The 15,674-nt window shown below is 39.6% G+C and overlaps 1 protein-coding gene across 1 annotated transcript; it reads right to left on the bottom strand.

Moving 5' to 3' along the window:
* Positions 1 to 10,997: 10,997 nt before the first annotated feature.
* LOC112258439 (heme-binding protein 2) lies at positions 10,998 to 13,900 on the bottom strand. The gene is made up of 7 exons (XM_042327277.1): positions 13,749 to 13,900; positions 13,400 to 13,459; positions 13,144 to 13,225; positions 12,543 to 12,663; positions 12,244 to 12,383; positions 11,851 to 12,014; positions 10,998 to 11,734 (listed from the first exon to the last, which is right to left on the bottom strand). Coding segments are annotated over exons 1-7 (648 nt in total). The 5' UTR covers positions 13,751 to 13,900; the 3' UTR covers positions 10,998 to 11,655.
* Positions 13,901 to 15,674: the final 1,774 nt, after the last annotated feature.

Below are 15,674 nucleotides of genomic sequence, written 5' to 3'. Positions count from 1 at the left end.
GAAGAACCCTATATGGTTTTACTTGGCACCTTTTTATGTAAGAGTGTACTAGTGTACAGGCCGAACTGGTCTTGAATAACTACCTTGGTCTTAACGACTCTCTGTAGTCTAGCAGGGACAAAGGCATCGCACGAAAGGACACGTTAAAGCTTTCTAGTACACTATAGAAGGAGTGCATGGAGGTGGTTCACACATCCTCCTCGTATTACTGCTTTGTTTCCATGTTTTACCACAGGTCACAAGATACCTGCTCTAACCATTCTGGGAGGGAATGCTGAGTGCCATTGTCCCTTTGTTGGTGTTTCAGAATCACACCAAGTTCAGATCCCTGTGAGGGATTCCATTCTACAGAGGAACAATGGAGAAGTGTCTACACGCCCACCCAGTACTATACCCAGGCTGTGTTCGATATGAAAGAACAGTGTGCAACGTTTAATCCAACTAAGTTTTGCAATCGATCGTGCCACATGGGGCGACAGGTAGCCTAGTGATTAGAGCGTTGGGCCAGTAAACCAAAAAGGTTGCTGGATTGAATCATCAAGCTGACAAGGTCCAAATCTGTCATTCTGCCCCTGAACAAGGCAGTTAACCAACTGTTCCCCAGTAGGCCATCATTGTAAATAAGAATTTGTTCTTAACTGACTTGCCTAGTTAAATAATATAAAAAATGTAAATAGTGATCATTCCACACCTTGCCAAACCAACCAAACGGGAGCAAAGGCTGCTGAAGAACGGTGCATGGCCGGTCATTCAGTACAAACCGTCATGCATCTTAGCGAATGTTGAAGTTAACTGAGCACACCCCATTGCGATTACCATAGGGAACAGGATAGAAGACCTAGTCGAGAAACCAACCAACTACTCAACTATTGCAAAACATGACTTATTTTTTGCAATCAACATTTCTACACAAAGTCACTGTCTCACAATCCATTTGGGTGAATTTGAGATATATAAACTGTATAATATATTTCTGTGACAAAGTGCTGTGTAAGTGACACAAAGTACAAGATCTCGGGTTCTTGATGTAAAGTGATAATGCTGAAACACAAAGCCTGAACAACAACTCCACAAACTGGTTATGTTGTCATGTAACTTAATGAGGACTAGGAGCACACAAGAAAGGACGCCTGAAGTTATAGAACTTTTTGTAACGGCTTTCTTCTGTGGACGAAGGAGAGGACCAAAGCGCAGCGTGGTTAGTGTTCATCATGTTTAATAAAGACGGTAAACGTGAACATTACAAAATACAAAACAACAAATGTGAAAAACCGAAAACAGTTCTGTCTGGTGCAGACACACGAAGACAGAAGACAACCACCCACAAAACCCAACACAAAACAGGCTACCTAAATATGGTTCCCAATCAGAGACAATGACTAACACCTGCCTCTGATTGAGAACCATATCAGAATGCCCACTCAGCTCACGTCCTGACCAACACTCAAACAAAGAAAACACAAAAGAACTATGGTCAGAATGTGACACTTTTTCAATTCAACTTGTATCGTTGAAGTTCAGCAATATAGCACGACTGAAATTTAAAAGTAATTTACGAATTGAGCTGACATACAGTAACAGTCAAAAGTTTGGACACACCTACTCATTCAAGGGTTTTTATTTATTTCTACAATTGTCTACATTGTAGAATAATTCAATCGGGGATTTCTCAGTTTGGTGGTTCCGAACTTCTTCCATTTAGGAATAATAGAGGCCACTGTGTTTTTAGGGACTTTCAATGCTGCAGAAATGTTTTGGTACCCTTCCCCAGACCTGTGCCTCGAAACAATCCTGTCTCAGAGCTCTACAGACAATTCCTTCGACCTTATGGCTTAGTTTTTGCTCTGACATGCACTGTCAACCCGTGGGACCTTAAATAGACAGGAGTTTGCCTTTCCAAATCATGTCCAATGAATTGACTTTACCACAGGTAGACTCCAATCAAGTTGTAGAAACATCAAGGTCTGAATACTTATGTAAATAAGCTATTTCTGTCTTTTATTTTTAATAAATGTACAAAAATGTCTAAAAACCTGATGAGATTTTTTGAAATTTTAAATCCATTTTAGAATAAGCCTTTAACGTAGCAAAATGTATAAAAAGTCAAGGGGTCTGAATACTTCCGAATGCACTGTATAACTTCTAGATCTCCGACCTGGCGAGATTATTATGATTATTCATATTTTTATTTTATTTTAATATGTTACAAGTATACTTAAAAATATAAACAATGTCATTACGATACTTCAAATTACGAGATGTACTTTTCTAGCATATCTTTAGTATACTATATGTGTACTATCAGTCAACTTAAATGCACATTCAAATTGTACTTCAATTTCAAACACTATAATTTAGTATTTTCATTCAAAATACAATTGAAGTTGTTTTAAAGTTGAATCATTTATATTTTGAAACTATGAGTGATCAAGCACACTGTAAGTGCCTTGCAAAAATGATTCATACCCATTGAATTTCTTAACATTGTGTTACAAAGTGGGGTTAAAATGTATTTATAATTGTCTTTCTTAAGAATAGAATGTACACAAAATACTATAATGTCAAAATGGAAGATGTATTTTGTATTTTTAAGATTAATAAAAGTTTGATAACTCAAATACAGTCATTGCATAAGTTTTAGGCATGCCTAAATTAGTTCAGGAGTCAAATTCGGCTTTAAAAGAAGATAGCCCTATTTAGCCCTATTTGGTAAAAGACCAAGTCCATATTATGCCAAGAACAGCTCAAATAAGCAAAGAAAAACAACAGTCCATCATTACTTTAAGACATGAAGGTCAGTCAATACGGAAAATGTATTTGTCACACGCGCCGAATACGACAACTGTAGACCTTACAGTGAAATGCTTACTTACAAGCCCTTAAACCAACAGTGCAGTTCAAGAAGAGTTTAAGAAAATATTTACCAAATAAACTAAAGTAAAAATAACAAAGTAACGAGGCTATATACAGGTGGGTACCGGTACAGAGTTTCTTGCTTTGGCCAAGAAACACGAGCAATGGACATTAGACCAGTGGAAATTCGTCCATTGGTCTGGAGTCCAAATTGGATGTTTTTGGTTTCAACCATTGTGTCTTTGAGACGTGGCGCATGTGTATTTCCCACCGTAAAGCATGGGGGAGGAGGTGTTATGGTGTGGGGGTGCTTTGCTGGTGACACTGTCAGTGATTTATTTAGAATTCAAGGCACACTTAACCAGCATGGCTACACAGTATTCTGCAGCGATACGCCATCCCATCTGGTTTGCTCTTAGTGGGACTATCATTTGTTTTTCAACAAGAAAATGACCCAACACACCTCCAGGCTGTATAAGGGCTGTTTGTATTTTTATTTTTAAAAATATTTTTTTAAATGTTTACTTTTTCTCCCCAATTTCATGGTATCCAATTGTTGTAGTAGCTACTATCTTGTCTCATCGCTACAACTCCCGTACGGGCTCGGAAGAGACAAAGGTTGAAAGTCATGCGTCCTCCGATACACAACCCAACCAGCCGTACTGCTTCTTAACACAGCGCGCATCCAACCCGGTAGCCAGCCGCACCAATGTGTCAGAGGGTGCACCGTGCACCTGGCAACCTTGGTTAGCGCGCACTGTGCCCGGCCCCCCACAGGAGTCGCTGGTGCACGATGAGACAAGGACATCCCTACCGACCAAGCCCTCCCTAACCCGGACGACGCTAGGCCAATTGTGCATCGCCCCACAGACCTCCCAGTTGCGACAGAGCCTGGGCGCGAACCCAGGGACTCTGATGGCACAGCTGGCGCTGCAGTACAGCACCCTTAACCACTGTGCCATATAAGGGCTAATTGACCAAGAAGGAGAGTGATGGAGTGCTGCATCAAGTGACCTGGCCTCCACAATCACTCGACCTCAACCCAATTGAGATGGTTTAGTTAGACCGCAGAGTGCAGGAAAAGCAGCCAACAAGTGCTCAGCATATGTGGGAACTCCTTCAAGACTGTGGAGAAAGCATTCCAGGTGAAGCTGGTTGAGAGAATGCCAAGAGTGTGCAAAGCTGTCATCAAGGCAAAGGGTGGCTGTTTGAAGAATCTAAAATCTAAAATATATTTTGATTTGTTTAACACTTTTTGGGGGGTTACCAAATGATTCCATATGTGTTATTTCATAATATTCTGCCCTTGAGTTGCGTTCCCATGCAAAACTAGACAGATAGCTAACAGCTAACTCTTCAATAAAACTCCCAATGCGTGGCTTTTCTTGAATATTGAAAACATTTATGTTGTGAAACTGCAAAATACAGAAAATAATATACTTTAGTATTCAATTCACATAGACATACTGTAGCTGTACATTATACATTTCAAGTTGAAGTTGCATGAAAATACAAAGCACGTACCAGGGTACCATGCATCTGGCATGACGCCAAACCATATAGCTAATTTTGACTCATATGGTAATTGGCTAACTCCTTTAATTACTCCAATAATGTACAACCTCTGTAGAATAACAAAGCATATTACACTAGAAACAGTAACAAAACTACAGTATAGTATATTTTACAATTCGTTTGCATGACGCACGAGCAAAATAATACAGCTGACGGCATACATGAAAGGCATTGCAATTTGTGTGAGTAAATGCAACCAACCAACATTGATATGTAAGCAACTCTATCAATAACAAGATTATCATCACTAGCTAAATGCTTGAATCGAATTTACAAACAAATATTTTCCAAGGCTGAAGCGTGACAAGAAATAGCTACAATGAAAGACCTGCAGCGTTGTTTTTAGCTGCTTCTATGCGTGCGGAACAATTCTCTACTTCCTGTTTGCGTACAGTATTTCTAAGTACCAGAAAGCTCCACTAGGGGGCGAATAACACCATGGAACACAATGAAAATCCATTTTAACCATTGTAATAAAATGATCTGTTACCTTCTAACAGGATGGCAGCACACAGTTTTGATGTCTTCACTATTATTCTAAATTCTAAACGCACTACCCTCCCATGTGCCCCCTAAACAACCACACAACCCTCCCTAAAAAAAACAAAGTGTGACAATCCTCCCCTATTTTAGTTATCTAGCTAGCTAACTCTTCCCCAAGTGTTTTAACCTAGCTAGCTAGCAACCTACCTAATGTCCTTTTTTATAATTGTTATAGATAATATAAATATATAAAATGTTCCCTTGCATCTAGAGATGGCTAGTATGGCAAGCCAGTTAATAGTACAGTAGCTAGAATGAATGCAATGTGTGACAGTAACGTTAGCTATATGGGCAACATGAGCTAGATAATTGAGTGATGAAAACCCGAAGGAATGACATCACATCAGAAACAGGTGTATAGCTAAACTGGAATTACTGAGTCTACCAGTACAGATATCCACTGGCAAATCTTTAAATAAATGAGATCATCAAAAACACGTTGAAATCGCATTAGGCTGAGTTAGCTTGCTAGCTTTCTTACCTAATAAGGAGCGACTTGCTGAGTCCGCCATATTGCAATGTGGCTACTGTCTACACTCTAAAAAGAAAAGGTCCCTGGAGTATCCTTTAGGGATTTTTCAAATTGAAACTGTGGGGGAACCCCTATAAATTCAAAGAACCAATTTTAATGGATCCTAGAAAAACCTTTTGGGATCCCCGCTCCCGTTTATTTTGTATTATTGATAACAATAATAGGCATAACAATAACAACACAATATTTTTGTTCTCAGTGTTTATTGTGATTTTAGTGGCAAAGCAGAATAAAAAATTCCAGATATGAGGTAAACTCCCAGCAGGATCCCAAGTCCAATGGGTATATCCTCTGGCATGTTGATGTTAATGTGCTGATGTTCTCCGTATCCATAACCAGAACGATTTGCAGTGCATGCTGATCTGATCGAACAGGTTTCCTGTTTTATTCGTCAGAGGTATAGGGGAGAAGGGGAGAAGTCTGTGAATCCCCCAAAATGTAATTATACAGATGATTACCAAAATATGCACCCGACAGTCTTGTTACCTTGGTTTTTGTGGTGAATGTGAATGAAAACAAATGTTTGATAAGGGTTTTCATACACATACCTTGTCCATAATGTAGAGGCCTATGGGATATTCATTGATGAGGTAAGGAAGGAGGATGGTAAATGTGATCTGCATAACATACCAATTCCAATTGATGTACATTTGTATGCCTCCTTGTCTGTATACCTGCAGACACTGACACAAAAGTGAGCAGTTCAGTCACCTGCACCCAGCTAACCTTCAACATATTCTTATAGCCTACATATTCTTACCTCTTTGTTGATTGATATCTATTGAATTGTGTCCATTTTCTGTTTTAGAAAGACTTGCACAAATATGGAAAGATAGATGTAATCGTCATAAAACAATATAAATGTAAATCATACAAGGGACAAACCTTACCTTAAATTGTGGACATTTTTAAAAATCAGTTATTGCTTTGTAATTGTGGGGTATTGTGTGTAGATTGAGGGGGAAAAACAATTTAATACATTTTAGATTAAAACCTGTTTGGGATAGGGGGCAGCATTTTCACATTTTCCCAAACAAATCAAACATTTATTGTGGAACTGGGATTCCTGGGAGTGCATTCTGATGAAGATCATCAAATATAAGTAAATATTTATAATGTTATTTCTTACTAATGTTGACTCCACAACATGGCGGATATTTCTGTGGCTGGTTTGGTCGCTGTACTCAGATTATTGCATGGTGTGACCCAAATGCAGACACAGGAGGCAGATGGTTGGAGTCTTAAAATGTTTATTAATCCAAAGGGGGTAGGCAAGAGAATGGTCGTGCACAGGCAAAAAGGTCAAAACCAGATCAGAGTCCAGGAGGTACAGAGTGGCAGACAGACTCGTGGTCAAGGCAGGCAGGATGGTCAGGCAGGCGGGTACAAAGTCCAGAAACAGGCAAAGGTCAAAACCGGAAGGACTAGAAAAAGGAGAATGCAAAAAGCAGGAGAACGGGAAAACCGCTGATTGACTTGGAAACATACAAGACGAACTGGCACAGAGAGACAGGAAACACAGGGATAAATACACTGGGGAAAACAAGCGACACCTGGAGGGGGTGGAGACAATATTAAGGACAGGTGAAACTTATCAGGGTGTGACTGTATAAACATTCTAAATAGGTCAGGAGCAAGACAAGAAGCCTAAGAAGGAACAAAAATGAATTATTTAGGCTATATTATTTCAACCGAGGTAAAGACAGTTTCAGGTTGGATAGTCGATGGATATTCGCCTGTAGTTTTCCTTAAGTCCACCAACCGCAGTTAGGGGCCGTCAACATTGTGACAAATCAAAATGTTCAAATTTCAATAGCTCTTTAACCATTACTCCTCAAACTTTCAGAACTGGTTGTAGCTAAGCCGATGGCATAGACACACACATTGCACACACCTTTTTTTGTGTCGATTTACATCTCACACTATTTTTATGAATTTACATTTTTGAATTTCAATAGCTCTTTGGTCAGATGACCTACTGACTTCAAACAAGGTTCAGAGTGTACACTCAGTGGGCCTACACATTGCACACCTGTTAGTTTGTCCATTTTCATCTCACACGTTTTTTACATGAATTTTTCAAACTTAGGCGCACAGGTAGGCCTCATGGAAAAACAATGTTTCATATGTTCTTTTAATTCACAGTAATAGGCAGGGATGTCTCAGTCGGCGTGAGCTTGATAACGTGAAAGAATCCTTTTCATGGCATCACTTTCATATAGTGTACATTAACACAAATCCTTCTACTGTGAGTATTCGCCTGCAGTTTACATAACCTGATAATGACTTGATATTTGAGTGCATTCACAACAAGCCACTGAAATGTTTTGTATTTATTTGAAGTAAAGTGTCTGACATGTTGGGAAGATTAAAGGTCTACAATTTCCGTTTAATTTGTCAATATTCTATTTTTATTAATTGATTTTCTGGCTACCATTACTGTGGTTACATGTTCAGTACACCTATTGACCAGCAAACCCACTGCAGCCTACCTCACTAGCTCACTCTCCATCCCTGCATTGGACAATTAATAGCATGACTCTCGAACTTTGCCCTTTTCATTTATGGTTGATATTAACGATGAAAGGAGATATTATCTGTCTCGCTCCTTTTGTGTACCACTGTTAAATACTGAGGAAAAATAAAAACAGGGAAAATAAGTACTTAGAACTACCAATTTATTATAGATAAATATGACAGAAAAGGGTAAACACAACACTGGACTGAACCCCCTAATTGTCAAACTAATATTAATCTACAACAATATAGAAGATACATGACTAGAGTTTCTTAGGTGTGTAATTGACAGGACCAAGGAGCTATTGAAATGAGAAAGTTTGGCATATTCATGTAAAATCGAGTGAGATAAAAATGGACAAACAAAAGGGTGTGCAATATCGAAGGGTAGTCAGTGGACATTCTGAACCTTGTTTGAGTCAAGTAGGTCACATGACCAAGGAGCTATTGAAATATGAATGTAAAAAAAAGTTTGTTCTTTGTTCACGCTCTAACTAATTCAACTAGGAATACAAAATGATGCTCACATTTCCACATGTTTATTAGCTTTGGAAAGTGAATTAATGTCCAAATCGTGAAAATAAGACCTGTGCAATGTTGTGCGCAGTTTTTCCAACATCATGCCACTTATTTGGAGTCTGTGGCTCAAGTGGTTTGAAAGCGTAAATATCCTTCGAATATCCAACTTGAAACCGTCTTTACCTCGGTATTATTTCAAGGCTATATAGCCTACAAAGAAATACATTCTGAAGCATTTGCGAGTGCGACACAATAGGCTGGTAGGGACATAAAGCGTGCAGCATTTAAACAATTATTATAGTCTATATATTGCGCATATAGGCTGTGACTTACTTAGAATTAAATAAAAATTGAACGAAAAATGTCTTATTAGTGCCTTTGAATTCATTTTTAGAAACACGAGTTTGGCCAGTCTGTGGCTTCAACCAATCCAAACTTGCAGAGCCACTGGGGATGCTAAACGCCCCTTTTGGCCACTCTTGCCAGGTTGGTCAAAGATGCAAAGTTGTTTATTGTTTTATTTTTTTCTATAGGTAGGCCTATAGTTTTTTAGGCAAAATAACCCAATCAAAACGGAAAGCTCCTTGAAAGTGGGAATATGCCTGGCCTATTGGGCCAAAATCTATATAGATAATAGAACGAAAATGAACGAAACATTTAAGAGACCTGATTTTCTGTTGATAAAAACTTTGCTACAATGACACACTTAGTTATCAAACCACCTCATTCCTTTCTTTTAACATGTGCACATTGTAAAGTACACCATCATACTTTGGGGATAAGTGTCTTTTCAGATTCCACAATGATTCTTTAGTTGTGGATGTTTCATGTAACCAGTGTGTGACTGCCAAGTCCCGCGCGTAGAACAATTGACATCCGGTCTATAACCTAACAGTTTTAGCACCATACCAGCAGGTGGCATCCAAGCCTTACACATAACAGTGGACACTATCACCGCACTCCCGCTCTTGTGCTTGGTCATCATCTTCGTAAGTCTCCTTGATTTAGCATCTGTGTGTTTTATTAGTTTCTTTATGAAAATATTTAGCGAACTGGGGCATATAGGCATTCTATAACGATATTCAATCTGTCAGTACAAACTTTGATTGAGAAAGGATGATGATGTCATTTACTTTTTTGTTGTTGCCCTCCCTCACCTCAAAAAAGAGCATTTAGTACACCACTGCGCTTCGGCTATGGAAGGAGGTAGCGCAGCCTCTGAATGTCATAGAGACAAACCAAAGATCTCTTATATGTATCTGAGTCACATCTTTCCCTGGCATTTTACAGCTTGTTTCTAGCATAAAGCATTGTGGTCTAAAGCCTCGTTATAGATTGCTTTATATAATCAGGTCCATTTAATTTGTATTAAAATCAATTATATCAGTAGCAAGCTTTGGACCCAAGAAAAGTAGCTGCTTCCTTAGCAATTTTTTTTTTAATACCTCTGATCCTCCATATCATATTCAGCTCTCGTTCTCAAACTGAACAGGACATGAGTAGGCCTGGTCCGCGTGCACAGATATGGCTTTTTTGGTTGTTGAAATTGACTCGCCTCCTGAGGTGCCACCATACACAGCACAGTCATTGGTTAGGCAGAACAAAGCGGTTTACATCTGCAAGAGCAGGGCAGGCCAGAGTTCATGACTGGGAATGCCTATCCATTGCAGTGTGTAATGCAGTGTACACAAAAAAAAAAAACATGTTAAGTAGAACCATACAGGGTTCTTCAGTTTGTCCCCATAGGGGAACCCTTCTATCTAGTACCCTCTATGTTTGGTTCATGAAAGAACCCCCTGTATATGGTTTTACCTAGAAACCTCTATGAAGGGTTCTACCAATAACCATTTTATAATCTAAAGGTTCGTCCTACAACCATCTATGAAAGATTCTACAGAGGGAAGATTGAAAATTGAGACGACCTCAATCATTTAAACTGAAACACTCATCTCAGTAACGGGTGGAATAAATCCAATTACTAACCGATTGGATTAGTTTAGAAAACTGTATGTTCTTTATCTTTGTGAAGCATAACATGAATCAACTGATCAATGTACAGTACATGCAAAAATACAGATATTACAGTAAAACAATCTATTCGGAAAATCTCCCTGAAAAAGAGCATGCTGGGAAATATTATATATTGTTCCATATAGAATCCTTCTTGCCTTCCAAAGAATTATCCAAGAACCCTTTCTTCCAAAAATGGTTCTTAGGATGTTAAAGGTTGTAGGTAGAACCCTTTGACTGATAAAGAACCCTTGTCTTCCAACAAGGGTTCTTCTGATCAAGTTCCTCAGTAAAGAACCCTTTTGGAACCCTTTTTTTCTAAGAGTGTACTTACTTGTGATCGGTATTTGAGATGTTTTCTTAGAACATGCCCTGAGTGGCAAAAAAGTGGCGTATAGTGGTCTTGTGTTGGGCACCGCTGAATAATAACAAACAAATGAGATTTTAATGGCTTTCAAATATGACTTCACTGTATTTGTGAAAGGAGTGACTGGGAAAAAATGTCATTTGTAATGTTCATCATAGTCTCTCATGGACAGTCTATGTAACAAATATGGTTTCTGACACAATGACCCAAGATTTTATGTTCATTATATTATATACTGTATGTACCACCACTCAAGTTTTACCAAAGAGCTGGAGAGGATTTGTTTGGCATATATTTAAGGGAACAAACTCAACACAGACAAAAGATCCAAATCATGTTCAACATTGAATGTAGTAGTTTGTCAAAAGGGAAGTTACTTTTCATAAACAGACTTTAGTACAAATGTATCCCTGTCTACATCTACATTCACCCCACATTGTTAGAACATGTCAATACGTACAGAGTTCGAATTATGGGGCTGGGTGGTGGGCAAGGCACCTTCCTAACAAACTGAACCCTGAATAAGAATGAGCAAATTCTAAGACATATGTATACACTCTATAGTATGTGGCATATTGATTGTGGATTATAGTGCCACCAGATCAGAGACACATGTCTTAGTTAATATCTTTGTTGCCCCCAAACCACATTTTCTCAGATGTTCTCAGTCTACCATGCACCTCCCATTGGTCCTCCTCAAAGTGGTTATGCCAGACTCAGCAGTAATGGAGGAGGATGTTTAGGAGGAGGTAGGGCACACAGGCTCTCCCTCAACCATGTACCACACCTCGTTGTGCCTATTCAGAATCTTCATTGGGCTGTAGGACACACACACACACACAAAATATTAAAGGATGGTTGAAAAAGTATTTTGGTGGAATTGTGTTGGATGTTGGATATGAGTATATTGAAGGATTTGTATCTGTGCTCTCACCTGTCATATCCCACAGCATAGTGGTAGTCTTTGTTGTAGGTGGCCTGGACGTTGTCTAGCTGCCTTTTCAGCAGCATAGAGTTTACATTGGATGTCAAAGACATCATCCATCCACCGTAGCTCCTCACGTACACTTTCATGTCTGGCGTCTCTGTAAAATATACCTGCACGGGGAAATCACAAAGACATCCACATTTTAACCACGGTCTTTAAAAAAACATGACATACTTGACATGGGTTCAAATGGTATTTGTGTTCTTTTTAATATTTTAACTGCGCTCGATTAAGCTTTTCTTGCACAATGGCACCAATAGAATACTCCCAAAACGGCAAACCCCAACCACCTGGCACTCTAGAAAAGCTGCATAAGCTGTAGGGTCTATTGAGTCTTACACTGCCATCAGTGGGTTGGGGAGGAATAAACTGATAGTCAGACGGCAGGAGGAAGTTGAGGGTGAAGACAGACGACTGCCACAACCTCTTCTTCTCCTCAATTTTGACAGTCACCGGAGTTGTCATGTCAATGTTGACACCTATAGGAAAAATGTGCATCCACACACACACAAATAGATCAATATGCACAAACTCACACACACACACACACACACACACACACACACACACACACACACACACACACACACACACACACACACACACACACACACACACACACACACACACACACACACCAGCCTCGTTGGAGCCGGTGATGTATTTGAAGAGTCTCTGGAAGGCAGTGTACATGGCCTTGTCCATGAAGTAGCTTTCCTCGTCTGTCGACACCCATTTCACAGAGTCATAGTGGCGCACCTGTAACACAGACACAAACTTTACTCAGAGTCCTGTGTTGGAGAACGTGTTGAGTTACGGATGTTGGATGCAGGGGGAGCAACTTTGGTGTCTTGGTCCAGTAGAAAGTGGTGGGAATCCTGGTTTCTGGGGCTTGGGGACTTGGGGACTTGGGAACTTGTCAGGTGGATGGCACCTTGGTAGCAGGGTGGGGATTGGGGACTTGGGGACTTGTCAGGTGGATGGCACCTTGGTAGCAGGGTGGGGATTGGGGGAAGCTCCTGTTTTACGCATGCAGGTACAATTCGTCTGTTTTTAAAATTTTATGGAAAATGATCATTATTATTATCATGTTGATAAACGATATTCTGATGAAAATGAAAATGTATTTCATCTGCAACCCTGACAGAAACCTAAACGATCCCCCAAAAAATGTGGTCACAAATAACACCCCTGATTCCGTTTTATGTGCCATTAATTTGTGCTTTACAATGAACTCACCTCATAATCGTCATTCTTGCACACCAGATCATACAGCAGACATTCCCTTGACTCGGTGCAGAAGCTAGACTCAGAGGAGATCCTATAGGGATCAGTGGAAAACAAATCAATCATGGAGGAATTCAGAAAATATTGCACAACATCATTATTCAATATGAATATTCAAACATTCACTATACAAACAGCGTGTGATTTCTGAAACGTGTGGTTACAATGTGAGGAAAGTAATAACAGATGTGCGTTATAACTTCCTTACCCAACTCTGGCTTCAGCAGTCAAGATGAGAAGCAAGCCAACCAACCCTACAAAATAAACCCTGAAGTACACACAAACAGTCATTGTCATCACATTAAAAACCTAAAGTACACACAAACAGTCAGTGTCATTATTAGAAGTCTAAACCGTCAGTGACCACATCACATGAAAAATCTATTATTCAGTCATTAATGATTACTATTGCAATATATTATAATACTTTAAGACAGTTTCCAAATTATGATACTACAACGTCCAATTTCTATAGAAATCATTCTCCCTTTAATAATGAACACCATCACAAGTCAAATGAAACATATCAAAGCAATGAGACTATCATTTCTACTTACATTGTGCTGAATGTGTGTCTTTTAGATCAGCTCAGTTCAGATGCATCCACTGGCCTGAGGGAAATGCTTGCAGAGAAACTATTTATACCAACTGAGTGTTATGAAAGAAATCCTGGACCCCTTCCCAAAACTTGTGAGACACACCCACTTCACTGCAGAATGGCCCAGGGGCCTCAACAAATATGTGCAATGGGATTATTTAACCAGCTGAAGAGAAAACCAGGTGGTTTATAAATGTATGTGCCAAGTTAGATAATGCGAGACGATCAGTCTTGATGTGTCTTTGAAAAAGAGCATAGGATAATGAGAAAGAGGCTGTGACTAGATCCGTCACTTGTAGTAGACTGTTATATATTTGTTTTTGGAAAATAGAAAGTCTGTTTCGCAATAACAGCTTGACTGCCACGTTTAGAGGAAGTAAATAGCACTTGGATGTATTCAGTTTGTTCACTGAGCATTTCTGGGTCGACTTTACCAATCGCTAGTGAGGAATGGAGTAAGAAGCCTTGTTAAAAACTGGTGCTAACATGGACCCTTTGTCCTGATATGGTATCTGACTCAATTACCCAAGATTTTATGAGCATTATAATCATACTGTATTCACCACCACTCGAGTTTGACCGAAGAGCTGGAGAGGATTTGTTTGGCATATACAGTTGAAGTCAGAAGTTTACATACACCTTAGCCAAATACATTTGCGCTCAGTTGTTCACAATTCCTGACATTTTAATCAGTTGAGAGAATGATTTATTTCATATTTTATTTCTTTCATCACATTCCCAGTGGGGCAGAAGTTTACATACACTCAATTAGTACTTGGTTGCATTGCCTTTAAATTATTTAATTTGGGTCAAACTTTTCGGGTAGCCTTCCACAAGCTTCCCACAATAAGTTGGATGAATTTTGGCCCATTCCTGCTGACAGAGCTGGTGTAACTGAGTCAGGTTTGTAGGCCTTCTTGCTCAAACACGCTTTTTCAGTTCTGCCCACAGATTTTCTATAGGACTGAGGTCAGGGCTTTGTGATGGCCACTCCAATACCTTGACTTTGTTGTCCTTAAGCCATTTTGCCAACAATTTGGAAGTATGCTTGTTGTCATTGTCCATTTGGAGGACCCATTTGCGACCAAGCTTTAACTTCCCGATTGATGTTTTGAAAAGTTGCTTCAATATATCCACATAATTTTCCTGTCTCATGATGCCATCTATTTTGTGACATGCACCAGTCCATCCTGCAGCCATGCACCCCCACAACATGATGTTGCCACCCCCGTGCTCCACGGATGGGATGATGTTCTTCGGCTTGCAAGCCTCCCCCTTTTTCCTCCAAACATAGCGATGGTAATTATGGCCAAACAGTTCTATTTTTTTTCATCAGACCAGAGGACATTTCTCCAAAAAGTACGATCTTTATCCCCATGTGCAGTTTCAAACCGTAGTCTGGCTTTATTATGGCGGTTTTGGAGCAGAGGCTTCTTCTTTACTGAGCGGCCTTTCAGGTTATGTCGATATAGGACTCATTTTTACTATGGATATAGACACTTTTGTACCAGTTGCCTTCAGCATCTTCACAAGGTCCTTTGCTGTTGTCTGGGATTGATTTGCACTTTTCGAACCAAAGTATGTTCATCTCTAGGAGACAGAATGCGTCTCCTTCCTGAGTGATATGACGGCTGCATGGTCCCATGGTGTTTATACTTGCGCACTATTGTTTGTACAGCTGAACGTGGTACCTTCAGGCGTTTGGAAATTGCTCCCAAGGATGATCCAGACTTGTGGAGGTCTACAATTGTTTTTCTGAGGTCTTGGCTGATTTCTTTTGATTTTCCCATGATGTCAAGCAAAGAGGCACTGGGTTTGAAGGTAGGCCTTGAAATACATCCATAGGTACACCTCCAATTGACTCAAATGATGTCAATTAGACTAT

This window comes from Oncorhynchus tshawytscha, linkage group LG09 (assembly GCF_018296145.1).
Source record: "Oncorhynchus tshawytscha isolate Ot180627B linkage group LG09, Otsh_v2.0, whole genome shotgun sequence".
NCBI classification, from domain to species: Eukaryota; Metazoa; Chordata; class Actinopteri; order Salmoniformes; family Salmonidae; genus Oncorhynchus; species Oncorhynchus tshawytscha.
The sequence above is the reverse complement of the archived record's forward strand: the minus strand, read 5'-3'. Positions and strand labels throughout refer to the sequence as shown.